This window comes from Nestor notabilis, unplaced genomic scaffold (genome assembly GCF_000696875.1).
Source record: "Nestor notabilis isolate BGI_N333 unplaced genomic scaffold, ASM69687v1 scaffold7408, whole genome shotgun sequence".
Classification (NCBI taxonomy): domain Eukaryota; kingdom Metazoa; phylum Chordata; class Aves; order Psittaciformes; family Psittacidae; genus Nestor; species Nestor notabilis.
The window spans coordinates 14,139-29,594 of NW_009940496.1; the positions used below are offsets into that span (position 1 = coordinate 14,139).

The window sequence follows — 15,456 nt, forward strand, 5'->3', positions numbered from 1 at the left end:
GTTGTGATGAGAGGAGTGCCAGGTCTGCTCTCACACCCTCTAGGGCAGTGGAGCTACTTCCACTGGTGATCCAGATCCCATTAAAGTCAACCCGTGACTTCAATGACAGCTGGTCAGGTTCCCGAATAACTTGGAAGAAAGAACTAGCTCAGCCATCTTTCACCTTCTACCTTCATATACTTAAGAGCCAGGAATCAAACACAGAAATAGAGTTAGGACCATGTTCAGGCCTGCTATGGGCAGATAACTTAGTTGTTGTGACCACTTATCTCCATCAGCTGCAGACACAGCAGGTGCTCTGACTCACTCCTGAAAAGTCATGTCTAAGTTAGGTGCCTGTCACAGGCAGTCTGAACATGGCCTCACAAACTGCCCTCTTGTTCCAAGGCCTTCCAGTTTTACCTCTTTTTTTTATTATTTTTTTTTTTTTTAAACAGAGATTCAGACCCTAGGCTGGAAAGAAATCATGCAAAGCTTGTGCAATATCCCCTAACAGGCATCCTGGGGAAGGGTCACAGTTGATACTCAGAGATCAGTGCTGGCCTTGGCCGTCAGAGCCTGGATCCGAGCAGAGTTGCAGGTCTTGCAAAGGATGTGCCCGTCCAGAGGATAACAGCCCTGATTGTCCCCTTCAGACAGAAGGCCACCACAGTCCTAGGAAATAAGCAAACAGAAGGAGCGAAGTGAATAAGTAAGAACAACAACATTAAGCAAGGAATCTATTAGCCAAAGAAACTCTTTCCTCGCTCTCCACCTTGTAAGAGGATCTAGCCTGCGTCAGTGTAAAGCCCAAAGCTGAGGTACATGATGTCTTTCATGATTAGGCCATTTTGTGATAAGAGAAAATGCTGCAGAGAAGATGGATTCCCAAGCTCTCTTTGGAATTTAATCCCATTGAAAATAAAAGGAGATTATTCCCTTCACATTGCTGAGGAAGGAAAGGTCTTTAGCACCGGAGAAAACATAAAACTTAAGCACATGTTTACTAATACAAAAAAGGATAAAAAGAAGCATCACTGGGCAGTAAGTTTGGTACCAACACCTGACTACAGGTAATCTCCTCTGGAAGAGTTAATGCCACAAAGCTATAGCATCTATTCCAGGTGTGGCAGCTAAGCAAGCTCCCTGCCTGTCTCCCCTACCAGAATTGTCACCTGTGTTTGTATTGCAATTGTCCCAAAAGGTTGTGGCTGAAAGAAGGATGTCACCAAGACAGGCACATGGAAACCCCACTAAAAGGCCCAAAACCTGCTCCAGAGACCCCAGCCCCTAAGTATAGCCGCAAGGAAATTTGGGAATTATCTCTCACTGTGTGACCAGGCAATCGCTTGACCTAAGACTGCTGACAGAGCTGTGGTGACAGGATTATGGCTTGCTTAGAGGTCATGCCTCTTCGTCATAAACCTGCATTTGCAAATATACCTGTCAAGCAAGTGGTGGAAAGAGGAACAGCATTATTATTCCTATTGAGATAGCTGAGGCACATGCAGATCAAGACCAAGTGAGTGTATCCTGTGATCTCCACTGCATTTATTTCTGACATTCATGTGCATGAAGCCTAGGTATCTCAGCACCCAGCATAGGGACATGGTGTATGATGAATTAGGCTCTACAAAATTCAGTGTAGGAATGCCCCAGCATCATTAAAAAACTGGGCCTAAGTAAAGGGCTGACATGTAGCCAAGGTCAGACTGAGAAGTGAACCAGATGCCTCAAACTTCAGCCTAGACTTTTAAGCCTTGGTCCACCCTTCTTTCTAGTTAGTTATTAAAACCTGCAACAGTGATAAGAAATACATTTGGTCTCATTTTCTTACCCTGCCATCTGGCTGATGTATTATCCAACAAGTAATACTTGCATTGAAGAATTCTTGAAGGCTCCCTAACACAGCTGTTCCCACATGTTAATTGCTCGAAGGTGATTTTTATTCTCTGTCTTCAGATTCTTACCATCAAAATTATATGAAGTGCATAATGAAACTGAACAGGAAAGTAGCACAAAAAGCATTGCACAAAACAAGAATTATCATGTTTGTATGTCCATTAAAATTCTTCAACCCAGAGCCATATGTTGAGTTTCTTGTACCATCTTGCTCAAATTCTAACATGCATTAGCTTTCATTTTAAGAACTTAAACAAGAGCAACGTTTGTGTCCAAGCTATAATTTATGAAGTTCTTAAATATTAAGCCCTAATTACCTGACTCACATTCTCTTGCTCTCCTAATGAACCTGCTACAAACAAGGGACCTGATTTTCTTCTCATTTGCACTGATATAAATGAGAAAAAATTCCTTGCATGCTGAAGTCAATGAAGTAATTTCATTGTAAAGCCAGTGTTACAATAGGGTATGCCTTTCGTGTGTAATAATATGAGGCAGAGATAAAATTAAGCCAACCTTTGCTTTCTGTCCTTCATGTGATTAGAATACCAACCTCACATCGGTAGCACTGGACATGGAAGTCACGATCCAAGGCAACAATGCGTATAGTCTCCTCTTGTCCTGGGGCTGGCATGATGGGCTCCTTACACACTGAACATCTCGGTGCAAATTTCCTGAAGAGAGAAGATACGTCACAGTCATCCTCAAACTCAGAGCAGAATCTTTTCATAATTGCACCAGCAAGCCAGAAGCATGTGCATTTGTAGAAACACGCACACATGTATGTAAACATACGTCATAGTTTGTAGCTTTGCACAGCTGCCTCCTTGGAAAGAAGACAGGAAGGAGTCTTACCCACTTATGCATCCAGCAGCACACTCCTGGCTGTGCTCATTCGCAAACAAGAAGCACAGGGGCAATTCTGACTAGGTGCGTTTTCTAGATAAAACCAACTCTCAGTTATCCATTAGTGCATTGTTCAGGCTTTAAAGGGAGCAGGGACACCAACACTCTCTCTTCCACAGTCAGCCTGAGTCAGATTTGTATAGTGACACTCGCTTACTGTATGATAGGACTGACTTGAATTGGGGTGAGCTCAGAGATCAAGGGGAGCACAGACTTTGCCCAACATTTGACCTTCTGTGCAATTCACATGTGTTCTGTCTTAGCTCTGGTTTTGCTCTCCCCCAGTTGCCCATGAGAAGTGGCCATCTCTGCTCCTAGGCAGGTGGGGATGCTTGGAAACGTTTAGCCTGTGATGAATTATTATTTGCTGTTTTGGCTCAAGACCTATAGGTACCAATTCCCTGGCTGCAAATTCTGCTCACAAAAGAACTGTATACCTACAGAATCTGCTGCCATGTAATGAGTGCTGGGGTCATGGGCTATGGAGCAACAGAGGGCAATGCTTATGGCAAACATCAGAACACAAGGAGATCAAAGGCCCTTCACTTTTGAAATGCCTAGGAAAGATTGACTCTGCCACTCAGTCTGTCACATGAACCACCTCAGAATTAACTAGCTAAGAAAGAAAAGAAAAAAAAATCTATCTGTACTACGAATAAAGAAAAATATTAATTTCCCTGGCAACAGATGAAAGATGTCTGGGTAGCTGTGATCTAACAAAAAAATGAATTAAACAGTGGCTATAGTGAGCACTCTGAAAAATAACTTAAATGGATATATGACCGGAGCTGTAATCGCAGTTAATTATAAGCTGCTTCATGCAGGCGCTTCCTTCTGCCATTTAGCTCAAATGTGCTGCTTAAGAATGCTTCAACATTTCTTTGTCCAGGCCACTGTGGGTAATGATGAGCCAAATATTAATTCCCAGGACCCAAAGATGACTCCTGCAGATATCAGGGGATGTGGAAGTGCTACTGCAGGGCCGTAGCTCAGCTAAGTGACAGTGTAAGCATCAGCTATAGTTTTGTTATCAAGAGGATGTACAAGATGTAGAGCACTCAACCTCCAGACCAGGAGCATGTGTCATTCTTAATTAATTAAAACTGGCCTGGATGAAGTGCTGTTAAACACGTGGTTGGCCAAGGCCAAAGACATTCTGCATGCCACATTAGGTCTTGTGCTATTCCCGTATCTTCCCTCAGTCTTTCACTCAACTATTTTGTGTCCTTTCCTTGGATTGACAGCCTCCTACTTCCCACTCTCAGAGCTCTGAGGTCCACATCCAGTCACCGCCAGAAGACTTGGACTTCAACTGCTTCCAACCTGCATGTAAGCCACTGGCCTGTGGGGCCTCGGGAAGGAGCAGTCTCCCAGTTTTAAGAGGGTGCGAAGGAAATCCTTCAGGAGCCTGAGTGGTGTGTAAACCTTCTGTTGGGCCTGTGCTCAGGTCCAAATTTTACCTTACACACAACTGCTGGCACAGAAAAGTAAGGTAACACAGCAGCTGCCAATTAAACCAGCCTATTTGAGCTACAGGGAACATCCTCACGTTGGATTTTAACATGCCAGTTGATCGTGGCTGCTTCCCTTTCTGTCAAGTCAGCCTGCTTCTTTGAGCTTTCAGGCCCACACATTGATGTCATAAGGCTCTAATTAAATCTACCCCCTTAGAAATTAAGAGATAAATGGTTGAGATGTAAACTCACATTTGTCAGTATTGATTTCCTTTTATAATTGAGGGGTGTAATGTGTCTGTCTTTTCTATACAGGGGAAACATTTGTGCTGATTATATCTACCTGTCTTCCCTAGATTAGTTGCAATGACGGGGGTGGTAGCATGGCAGTGACAGAAACTACTTGCAACTATACCTTTCAACTTACTTTAAATAGCAGTTTCACTATAAATTATTACCAGGGCTGTATTTTTAGCAACTTAAAAAAGCTTATCACAACTAGAAAGAGAAGAAGCTGTGAGCATCCTGTGGCCACCTAGACCCCCTAGCCAGTAAGCAAACAACTGCAGAGTGCAACAGCACAGGACCTCTCTTGATTGCTTGGTGGAAGCAGCAGGAAGACGCCGATGTGGAAATGCAGGTAAAGGTAGTGAGGAGAAACGTGCACATACTGAGGGCATGAGATGGCAGGGGGAATGCAGAGCAGTTGAAATGGAGGAACACAGAAGTTATCCATAAATTTAGATCTTAGCAAAACAGAGATAAAGCAGCATCCCTAACCCTAACCAATTAATCTTGTATGCCATTGTGTGCCTGCTTGGAACAAAACTCTGTCTACTATTAAAGAGCCTTGGGATGAAGTGGTAGAGGGTTTAGATCTTTCTGGACACTCAGACTAAAAAAAGGAGGATTTTTAGGGAGAGAACGACAATAAGCAAAGCCACTGATAGCAGCTTTAGCCATACTTATGGAAATCCTCGATGCAGTGGATGTTCCCACCAGCATCCACAGTAAAGGGAATCCCATCCAGGCTGCGGTGGCACATCACGCAGGTGAAGCAGTGGGGATGGTAGGCCTTCCCAGTAGCACGGAGGATCCTTTCCATGATGGGCTTTGCACAGACGCTGCACTGCTCCAGTGTGTTCTGCAAACAAAATGTACACAGCAGATGTAAACACCATCTCAGAGGGACATTTACAAAGGTCAGCTGGAGGTTGCTGCTGGTCTACCTGCAAGCTTTGGGTACTTTCATTTCTAAATAAGTGCAGTATAGTCAACAAAGAGTATGGTAACAGCACAGTGCCTGGGTCAAACCTTAAGGATAGTGTGAGAACAGAAACCAGAGCCTTCTCTCAGCAGCTCTGATAACTGATCAGAGATGGCCCATCAGGTATGTGTATCTAAGCCTTTGCAGCTTGTGTAGCCAAGAGCACCTGAAGGAGTTACGCAGCCTGCACTCCTGGGTTTTTGTCTCAGGACTGCCCAGTCTGAATGACATTTTGCAGCTGAGTCGGTTAGATACAGCCTCCACAGTGCAAAGCTGTCAAACTCCTGGGGCTATGCAGAGACCCCCTAACTGCTCTGTCAATACAGCTCCCACAACAGATTCTTATCTGCCTTGTAAGAAAATCTTAATCTTCCTATCCCATCACAGAGACTACTGTTGAGTCTGAGGAGAGAACAAAGCAGTGTCTGCAATGAAGCACAGGAGTTCAGGGTGACTTAACTGTTCATTTATCTCTGGGCCACTATGTTTCAGATAATGGCTGTGAAATGCCAGCTCTAAGACCATGATCCTTGCTGCACAGGTTTTACACAGTGGCCTGCTCCTGAAGTGCTGAAGCCAAAAAACATCCCACCTTTCAAGTGGGATCCATTGAATGATTCATCTCATTTCAAGCCTCACTCACCCCAAGATAGTTTTACTTCAGATGGTTGTCTGTGAGCCACACCAGCCCTTTTGACACCAACTTTGCAATCTATCCTTTCAAACCAAGCACCTTAAAGACACATAAAATGAATGGAGGGTGCAACCCACATAGACGCAAACAATAAATCTGTGGCAATGATTCTAGTCATTTCACTGGACTTTAGGAAAGCAAACTTCACCTACTACTCCTGCTTGATGCATCTAGAGTTATCAAATAATGTTATTAACCAGTGTTTGAATCTTGGATGAGGTAGAAAGTCTATGATGAGAGTATTGATTATGATTAAGATAGAAATAAGGGATGGGGGGAAGAAAAGGAAAAAAATCGAACGGGATAGAAATATAAAAAGCTGCTGGAAGGCAGATCATGTTGACACACACAGGAAGGCTAAAGTTCTTCTTCTTCCTCATGCAACAAAATTCCCAGGGAAAGTGGTGCTTTGACTGACTGCATTGTTATTGCTTCTTTGAGCCAATATTCTCAGGGGCAAGATCCAGACCTTACATGTGCAGCCAAAATGTATTGTCAGGAGATGAATCACCAGGAGCTCAGAGAGGTTACTTCTCCACTCATGTATTTGCTATCAGACATTATCTCTGAGCTGCAAATCACTAGTAAGATTACAAACATAGGAATATATAAGTTCGTATCAGAAGATCAAAATGATCGTTTTTGGAAAGGTCAATATGAAAAGTCCTAAAATCAACTCATTTGACAACTGCCTCACAGATTTGGAAAGAGAGCACAGATAGACTAGCATTGGTTTCAGACTGGATTTTGCTTTATGCCTTGTAATAATGGGCAGGAAAAAATTATTGCTGGCCTTTCTGTCTGGTTGCTGTCACCATCATCATCATTATAACAGTAGCTGGTATGCCAGAAAAAGCAAGGCCAATAATTTTCTCCTTGGAGAAATAACCTGGCAAATTTACCATTTTGCTTTGCATAAGCAGATCACATCATCTCAGTCTGCATCCGTGCATATTGCCAAGGAAGGAATGCAGCATACCTGCAGATACTGACAGAAGATGGTGTAAGGCATTTGCTATTAACATCTTCTGAATACGTGCAAGTATGGAGCGCTTGCCTCACCAAGTCACCTCTTGCTTCATTTCCAACAGTTGCCAACAACAGAGGCCAAAGTATGAGAACAGGGCAAGGAAAACAGCAATTCCTGAGGATATGCTTCCAGCCTCCAGCGATTTCTGGCTTAGGGACTTCCTGAGCCAGAACTTGGCTTCTCCATACTTAGCCTCAAGTAAATGTTTCTCCCATGAACTTTCTCAATTGCTTTTTGAATTCTGATAAACATTGAGCACCCACAACATAGCCGTGAGTTTCACGGCTTACCTGCACATTGGGGGCTGATTTGCTAAGCAGGTACCCCCCACCACTGCAGCCCATGTAACAGCGCTGCAGACAGCAATGCTGAGCACACCCTATCTCGTACTATGAACAGAGCAGAAACCTGCAGCTGCAATCCACCCTGCAAAGGATCTGATACAACTCCTACTCACACATTTCATACACACAGTTTAAAACCACAGGGAATAATGACAATCATCTTGTCTGACATTTTGTATTAACACTGACTTTGGTGGGAGTTTTGCCGTGACCAGGACAGCAGGTAATCGTGCTTCTGGATTATGCCTTCGGAAAACATGCCTTCTGCTCCCAAATCTCAGCTCAGTTGTACTGTTTGGCATTCTTGCAGCCAAGACAAGCATTTTAAATTAACCAGCTACTGATTAAGCCTTCTATGCAACCTGAAAATCAGACCTGAGAAATTTATTCTTTTCATCTTTCTAAGTCTGTACCAGTGAGGAAAAACAAAGTCATTATCTTCAGACTCCAGTTCACTCCCTGTCTGGGAGCATATTTGCTTAAGTCTCTTTGCCTGCTAGAGCCCTGGCTCAGACCCTTCTCTTCAAGGTGTTACCAGGAGATGCCAAAGGGAAAGCTTCCTTGATTCACACCCATTTGACATCAGGCTGCTCTGAGGCAGGATTTGGCCTGCGGAGCTAACATGGTTTTCTTTGATTCTCTAATCAGGTTATCCCACATGCCTAAGTGCTGCCCCAGCAGCTAACAACCTGCACAAAGGTATTTCTGCACATTATGGGAATATCATCCCTGCAGGATTATAAATTTGGCTCCTTGGTTTTGCTCTCTTTCACGTTTAGCAACTCTCATAGCACTTCCTGGAGCTTTCAGACCTTCACAAAGCTGAACAAGACGAAGGAAATAAAAAAACCTAACAGCCCCATTTTTCTTTTCTCCCAAGTACAACCACCAGCCCTCTCTGTAATTAACAGGTAGAGCTGAGTGCATTTGATGAGTTACTAAGAGGACCAAAGCAAGGCACAGAGAAGAAAGATGAGAACCAGTTAGAAAACATCAGACCAAGGGGCTATGGTAAAATTCATGCCATAAGAATATGGACCACAAATCCAGCATGGGCATAAGAGGAAGTTCACCAACCCTTTTCTCTTATTTTTGGCTAAGAGGCAGCAAATGCCCTTCTATTTTGGAGACAGTTTTGAGGTTTGAAAAGGATGGGGAAGGAACCACCCATTTCTAAATGGAAGGTAGGCCCAATGTTAAGGGCTGAGTCTGGGTACCTGTCTCTTGAGGGCAGAACTAATTATCCATGGCAAAAAAGAAGAATCTCACCTAGCCAGAATAATCATCCTAATATATCAGTAAGAAAAATAACCCCAAGCAAAGATACACTAAACCACAAGCATATAACTGAAATGACTAGGACATCAAGCATCAGCTTGCAAATAAAAACTACGAAACACAAATGTGTACAGCACTATCAACAGCAAAGTGGGAACAAGCTGCTTGAGAACAAGTATCTGGCACCAGTTTGGTGGTGGGAGTTGTTTGAGGACCTCCCTACTGCAACACTTGGCCCTTCAGAAACTGCAGAAAGCCAAAGGGAGTTGCTTTGCAGATATTAGGTTTAAACATGGGCCACAAAGTGAAAAGCCAAACTGCTGGAAAGACTTCAGGGATGCAAGAGCCGTTGAAGACTGAAGTGGGAAGTCTTTGAATCCTCTCCTGAAACTTCACAACCCAGATGGAAAGCTGGCAAACGGCTTTGAGGAGCAAAGCTGCAGTGACAGCCTGCAGGCTGCATCTCATCCTGCTTCCCTAATGCTACTGATTATAACCTCTCATAACCAAATTTTAGGTGACACCAGTAACTCACAATATAGAGCAGCACAAGGACCCTCCCACAATGACCTAGCAATTAATGCAGAAGAAAAGCCACATAGACATTAGTCATTGCCTCATCTGTCCTGGCAATTCACCCAGCGCTCTAACAAACATAAATAATCTCTCCTGCACTCTGAACACCAGACCAAGAGCAGCTTATGCATGGGGACATGAGCATGGTATTGGTTATTTCGCTGGGAGAGAAGCTGCTGGAATAAATTACATTGGCAACTCATGCACAGGGACATGAACTCACTTTCTGCAAGCACCGCAGAAGAAACATTTTTTGGAGTAACTGCACAGAAGAGATGGTATTAGCTGTGGAATCAAAAGTGACTGTTGTGCTAAAACCAGGCACATGGTCAACTACTGTAGCTGAACTGTAACTTAGTAAAGTGTGGTAAGTGAATTGCTTTAAATCTTGTGACTCCATCCTTCATTTCCTCAGACTGTGAGGAGAGCAGTACAGCAGACATTTTCCCCATTGTGGGATAATTTTTGAGGCTTGAAAATGTTTCCATACTTAAGACAGAACACTTTAATCTCAAGAAGTCTGGTGAATTTATAAACCCCAAATTTGATCAGGTCAATTGAAACACTGCACTTTAAATAATTTCAAATGGTTTCATTTAGGTTTTATGTCTGCAAAGATATAGTTGGATTATAAATTAAATATAAAGCAGACATTGGTGGAGGGTTTAAGTGTCAAGATGTAATTTCAACACTTTCAAAACTTTTTTTTTTTTTTTTGGCATTATTTCTAGCAGAAGAAATCCAAGACCTGATTTCCCCCCAAAATTTCCAGCCATCCCCAACTGCTATCTGCATGGATGGGTAGATCTTGGAAAACACATTTAATTCACTAATGGCCAGCATGAAATTCCTTCCTCCATATTTGAGGACAGAATTTGGGCATGTGTGAGTTAATCTTTCACACTTAGCTTGACCAGCTGGACACATTATTAAGTGGGTGATACTCTCCTTCCTTTCCCGCTGCTCTCAGAGGGGTAGGTCCAGCAAGGGAGAGCCCTGTGCAAGCATCTTGGCTGATTCTCTGTTGTTTAGACCACATGGCCATAGTTGCACCAGTGTGTTGGGGGCAAGAGATGTGACCCCTGACAGCCCAAAATGCCCTGGCAAAACCCCCTAATTCATACTCAGGGGTAAGCAGTGAGGATTCTCTTTAGCTGGTTTAGCTTGTTTTTCTGGGAAAGGAGAAGGCAGATACTGGAATAAATTACACTGGCAACCCTGCAACCTTACCAGCATGATATGGGTCTGAGCTGCACATACAGCTACCAGTTGCATAGTGTAGACTCAGGCCCTAGAGGTTGCTGTATTCAGTGGCCTTCACATAGTTCTTCCATTCGGCTCAGCTTTTAGTGGCTTTCCCAGCACAGTAGCAATACCACAGCTGGCATGCTTTCCCTATGCTGGAATTTGCTTTTCTTGTCAGGAAAACTGAATTCAGCTTTGTATTTCTGGACTCAGAACAGCTGGAGGTGAATCTGGCAGAAAGTCTTCTCAGCATACAGGGTGAAGGAATTCCTTCCCCTTGCCCTGTAACTATTAGAGAAAGACTACATGCGTTTTATGGCTTATGTTAGTAGCAAAAGTGACAATGACATGCAGTTGAGTCCACAAGCGTGCAATAACATAAAGGCCATGATGAAAATGTATCAGGGCTTGAGAAACGCTTCACAAATGATATGCAGATGTCAAAATATGCTCTACAGAGAGAGAGGAGGAAGGAGCTCCATTTCCTCCTCAAGATAGCTACCGTATCAGTAAAAGGGACGGCTTTGCCATTGTCTGAGCATATCAGAGGCTGAGAGGAAACTTTGAGAAGGCTGCTGGATCTGGCAGGCACACGAGCTGGCCATACTACCCGGACAAAGGTACATATTTTCAATGCTGAACATAAGTAATGTTTGGAACAGCACAGTGACCTCCCTGTTGCTCAGTGCCAGTTTAGACAAGACCCACATCTGTCCTTAGTACCACCAAGTTGAGAGTGATGAAGGAACATAAGGGTTAAATGATCTGCTCTGTGTTAGGCTCAATGTCCAACCACAATCACACTGACTCCTTCCAGCTAAAAATCCACAAGAAGCCTGATGTTGGAAATTACTTAACTACTTTCTGGCACTCAAAGCTACCCATCTTCTGTACATTCCTTGCTCTGACAACACAGAGATCTTTGTCACTTTAAACCAGCAACACTTACGAATGTAACAAATGAGGGAATAGTTCTCTAAACTGGTGAGCTGGAAGATAAAATGCCTATATTTTTCTTACGACTTTTCAACCAAATAATGGTCAGAGGCAAAGCACTCCCATGCTCTGTGCCTCAGTTGGCCTGTAAATAAAATGGCTGTAGACATTGCATATTCCGCTGAGAAACTGGATGCTTCTATCTTCGATAAATGCTTGTCAAGTAGTTTGTGGGCCAAAATGGTTAATTGATGGAAACAAAGTATTCTTAACAGCAAAACCTTCTCTCTTTTTTTCTTTTCTTTTTTTTTTTTTTAAAAAAAAACTATAATGGTTGCACGTTCCTGAAAAGTCAACCAGGTCTGACTTCGGGAGGGGTAGTACTGGGGAACAGCATCTGAACTGTTACTCAGAGTACTCCAATGTGACTACAACAATTTGCAAGAGTAAAGTATTTTAATACTGAGGACGTGCTGCTAACTCACAGTTGACTTAAAAAAAAACAAACCAAAAAACCAAACCATAGAGAATAAAAAGTCTGTGCTTATGAAATTTTTTCAACAACAATAATTACAGTTATGCATGCAATATAGCAACGCAAGCAACTGAAAGCATGCTTAGCAACTATAATGTAAAAGGACGTTGTTATATACCTTGATAATCAGCTCCTGTTCCTTCAGCAATTTTCAGTGGAGTGAAAGTGCATTTCCAAACCTTCTCCAACCTTGTCTACTGCCACCAGAGGAGCTGCACATTCCTCACAAAACTGAAACAGGGAATTGTGCATGTTGGTGAGCACAGCTCATGCTTGCTGTTAGCACCGCTGACTGGGGTTAGGTATGAAGTCCCGTATAATGACATGAAGTTAGTTAGTCACTGTACCAGGACTGCATGTGGACCTGAAAACATCCAACCACTAAGCTGGGGCAGGAGTTTGGAGTGCTGGAGAGATGAGCACCCATAAAGCACAGCAGCAGGAGCAGAGCACAGGAGACAAGCCTGCCTTGGCAGGGAGGCATGATCTGATAAGGCAGTTTCCATCTCTGATTTCTTCAATCCAAGTTGACCCTGAGCTCACAACCAGACCTTTGGACCTCATTCCAAACCATTGCATAATACAGCGCCTGGCGCAAGATGCTGATTTTCAATGATTTCTAATTTGAAGGAAATCCCTCAAAATCCCTCCTAGAATGCCAGAGGTAAACAGTTTGTCCAAGGCTTCTGCAGCTCAGGCGAACTGGCACACAGCTACCACTGAAATCCCTGGACCCTGTCACACAACAGCAGCCATGCCTCATAATATTAGCATTGCTTCATACCACTGGGGTCATTACCTAGAGATAAATAATATGCTGGCTTTGCCAATGGGTTCAAGGATTTGTTAGGACTCTTTTTTCCACTGGAGTGAACCTTGGTAGCTTTAAAACCTATGATATTCTATTAGCTTTGCTCCTGTGGGACAGGAGAAATACATCACAGGTTTTCATAGCCTTTGCTTTTACCTATTATTAACACCCACACATCAGGTGAGAGTATCTACAAACCATCATCGTAACTCAGGGTCCTGTGATACAAATGCTTTGCAGGATAAAACAAAGCTGTTCCCTATGCCCAAGCACTTCCAGTCTTTAAGCTATAGATGTAGCACTACTTGCCTTACATGTTCTCTCCATCAAATCCATCTCTTCCCTCAAAACATGATGTGCCTGACCTTGTATGCCACCCTAGAGTTTTGCCTAAATAAAGACCAAAGGATTTGTCCTGTTGCGATTACTTTCTGCGCAGGCAGCAGAATTACATGCAGCTGGGAGATATGGCAAACAGTGAGCAGATACACCCTGCTCCCTGTTTAGATACAATTGTGGACAACACAGAGATTTCAAGCTTAATTAGCAATGCCGAGGAAGTTGTTAGAGAGGCATTTCAAACTGCTTGCAGTCTAAACTGATTAGAACTTTATGAAAACAAAACAAAATTGTGTAGCAAATCGTTAGGCTAAAATTCAAGTAAAACTGAACCGCATCAAAGGAAATACGAAGAAGTGACTATCGGCAAGAAGTGGGCTTGCTTTCTTTTCTTTGGTAGAGAATTTAATTTCATAGCCTTTAATAAACCTGATGCTCCAATCCAAGCTTGCCACTCTGGCAGAGAGCTTAACCAAAATAACACTGAACCTCATAGCTGACAGACCAAAGAGACTGTAAATTGGTCAAATCTGGGCACAATACAAGAAAAAAAAATATCCAAAATTCCATTCAATCTTCCTGGTTTAGAATTTTGATGTAACTGACCATTGACATGGAAATGTTATCTTGACCTTAACTGCTAAAGCTGACTTGTGGAGGAAAAAATTACTGACTCTGTGACATCTTGGCAGTTATTTATAGTTCCCCTCACCCTCCTCTTTCTTGGTATTTTTACATTAGAAATGAATTCTCGCTTTTTCCTGAAGGACTCTCTGAGCAGTGCAATAATTTGTGATGAAAACCATCAAGAAAATGGAATCTTGTTATTAACATGGAAATCAAGTTTTAGTTGTAAACTTTGTCAGTAAACTAGCATCCAGCAAAGCTGGGCTTTTGTTTGGTTACAGATTGAACATCACCACCCTTTTAACTACAACCCGTTTAAAGCTGGCATTTTATGCTTTCTGTGCTCTCCAAGAGAGTTATCCTGGAGAAGCTAAGGGAAAAGACAGGGCTACTAGTTGAGAGCCTAGTTGTACAAACTTCTGAAGTTTGTACAACAACAACAAAGGCAGAATCCTTCCCCTTCACTCCTTCAGAATAAAACCACCCATCTCTCTAAGCCACAAGGAAAAGCATGCAATCTGGTTTTCCCTGGTTATTTCAAGTCATAGTTAAGGGCATCTCTACGTTGCTTCTAATAGCTAGCAAAGGTCAAATATTCCAGATGAATAACAGTTTAACAGCTCCCCCTTCCACCTAAATTGCTCAAGCAAAGAGAATGCAAAGCTTCTCCTGAATCTCTCATACAAGTTGCAAGAGAAAGTTGTGTTTGCTACTGGCAGGGACACAGCACTGGAAACTAAGGGTGGTTGGCTTCTGTTCACCAGTGACTCTGAGAGTTTCATTTCATTATTTTCCACCTCTGTGCTTCAGATTACCTGTGGAGTCAGTTTAGTAAACTATTGGGAGGCCTATGATGTTCTGAAAGAAGTTATGTCTCTATTATGAACACCAAAGTTGGCAGGTACTACTACCAAGAAATAAGCAACTCCCCAAATCAAAACCCAAAAAGGTAATGAGATTTTGCACAGAATTTCATGGAGCTTTCACTGAAACACCTTTTCAGTGCAAGATCGTAATTTTCCGATGTATACATGCAAGTTGTGAAATACAGGTCATGGCAACAGTTCAGCATAAAAATAGCTGCTTTTAATAGATAACGTAATCCAGTATAATGCTTGGAAGAAAACCCCAAAACTCTCATATAGCACTTGGATGCTGCTGCTACCCGAACTGACAGTGAAAATAAGATTCTCCTAAATCCCTGATGCGTTTGTTAAAGCATTGCCAAATGTATGTAAGTCCCTGATTCAAAGAGAATGTGTTGGAGCCTTTAGGGCAATGGAAGGCTTATCTGTGCCTGGAATACAAGAGCTGAACACTTCATGGGTGCTCTAAGGTCCTTCCCAAGGGAAGGGAAAAGGTAGTTTCTTATTTCTCCAAAGAAACCCTCCTGAGTGAAATGCGTATTTTTAAAGACTTTGGAAGAGTACTGGGCAGGTGCTACAGGCAACCAGGACTGGCTACTGTCAACAATAACAGAAAGCAGAATTTATTGAGTCAGTGTAAGGCAAGAACTGTGTTTCTGTACTCTTT

At 42.8% G+C, this 15,456-nt stretch overlaps 1 protein-coding gene across 1 annotated transcript in view; it reads right to left on the reverse strand.

Annotated features, from left to right (window-relative positions):
• Window positions 1-525: 525 nt before the first annotated feature.
• LOC104410266 (lipoma-preferred partner homolog) overlaps window positions 526-15,456 on the reverse strand; it is a gene marked incomplete at its 5' end in the record, with an annotated part of 114,546 nt that continues 99,615 nt past the window's right edge. Inside the window, 3 exons of the mRNA XM_010020378.1 lie at window positions 526-654; window positions 2,435-2,555; window positions 5,207-5,385. Coding sequence (XP_010018680.1) covers window positions 526-654; window positions 2,435-2,555; window positions 5,207-5,385 — 429 coding nt within the window. The remainder of the gene's footprint in view (window positions 655-2,434; window positions 2,556-5,206; window positions 5,386-15,456) is intronic.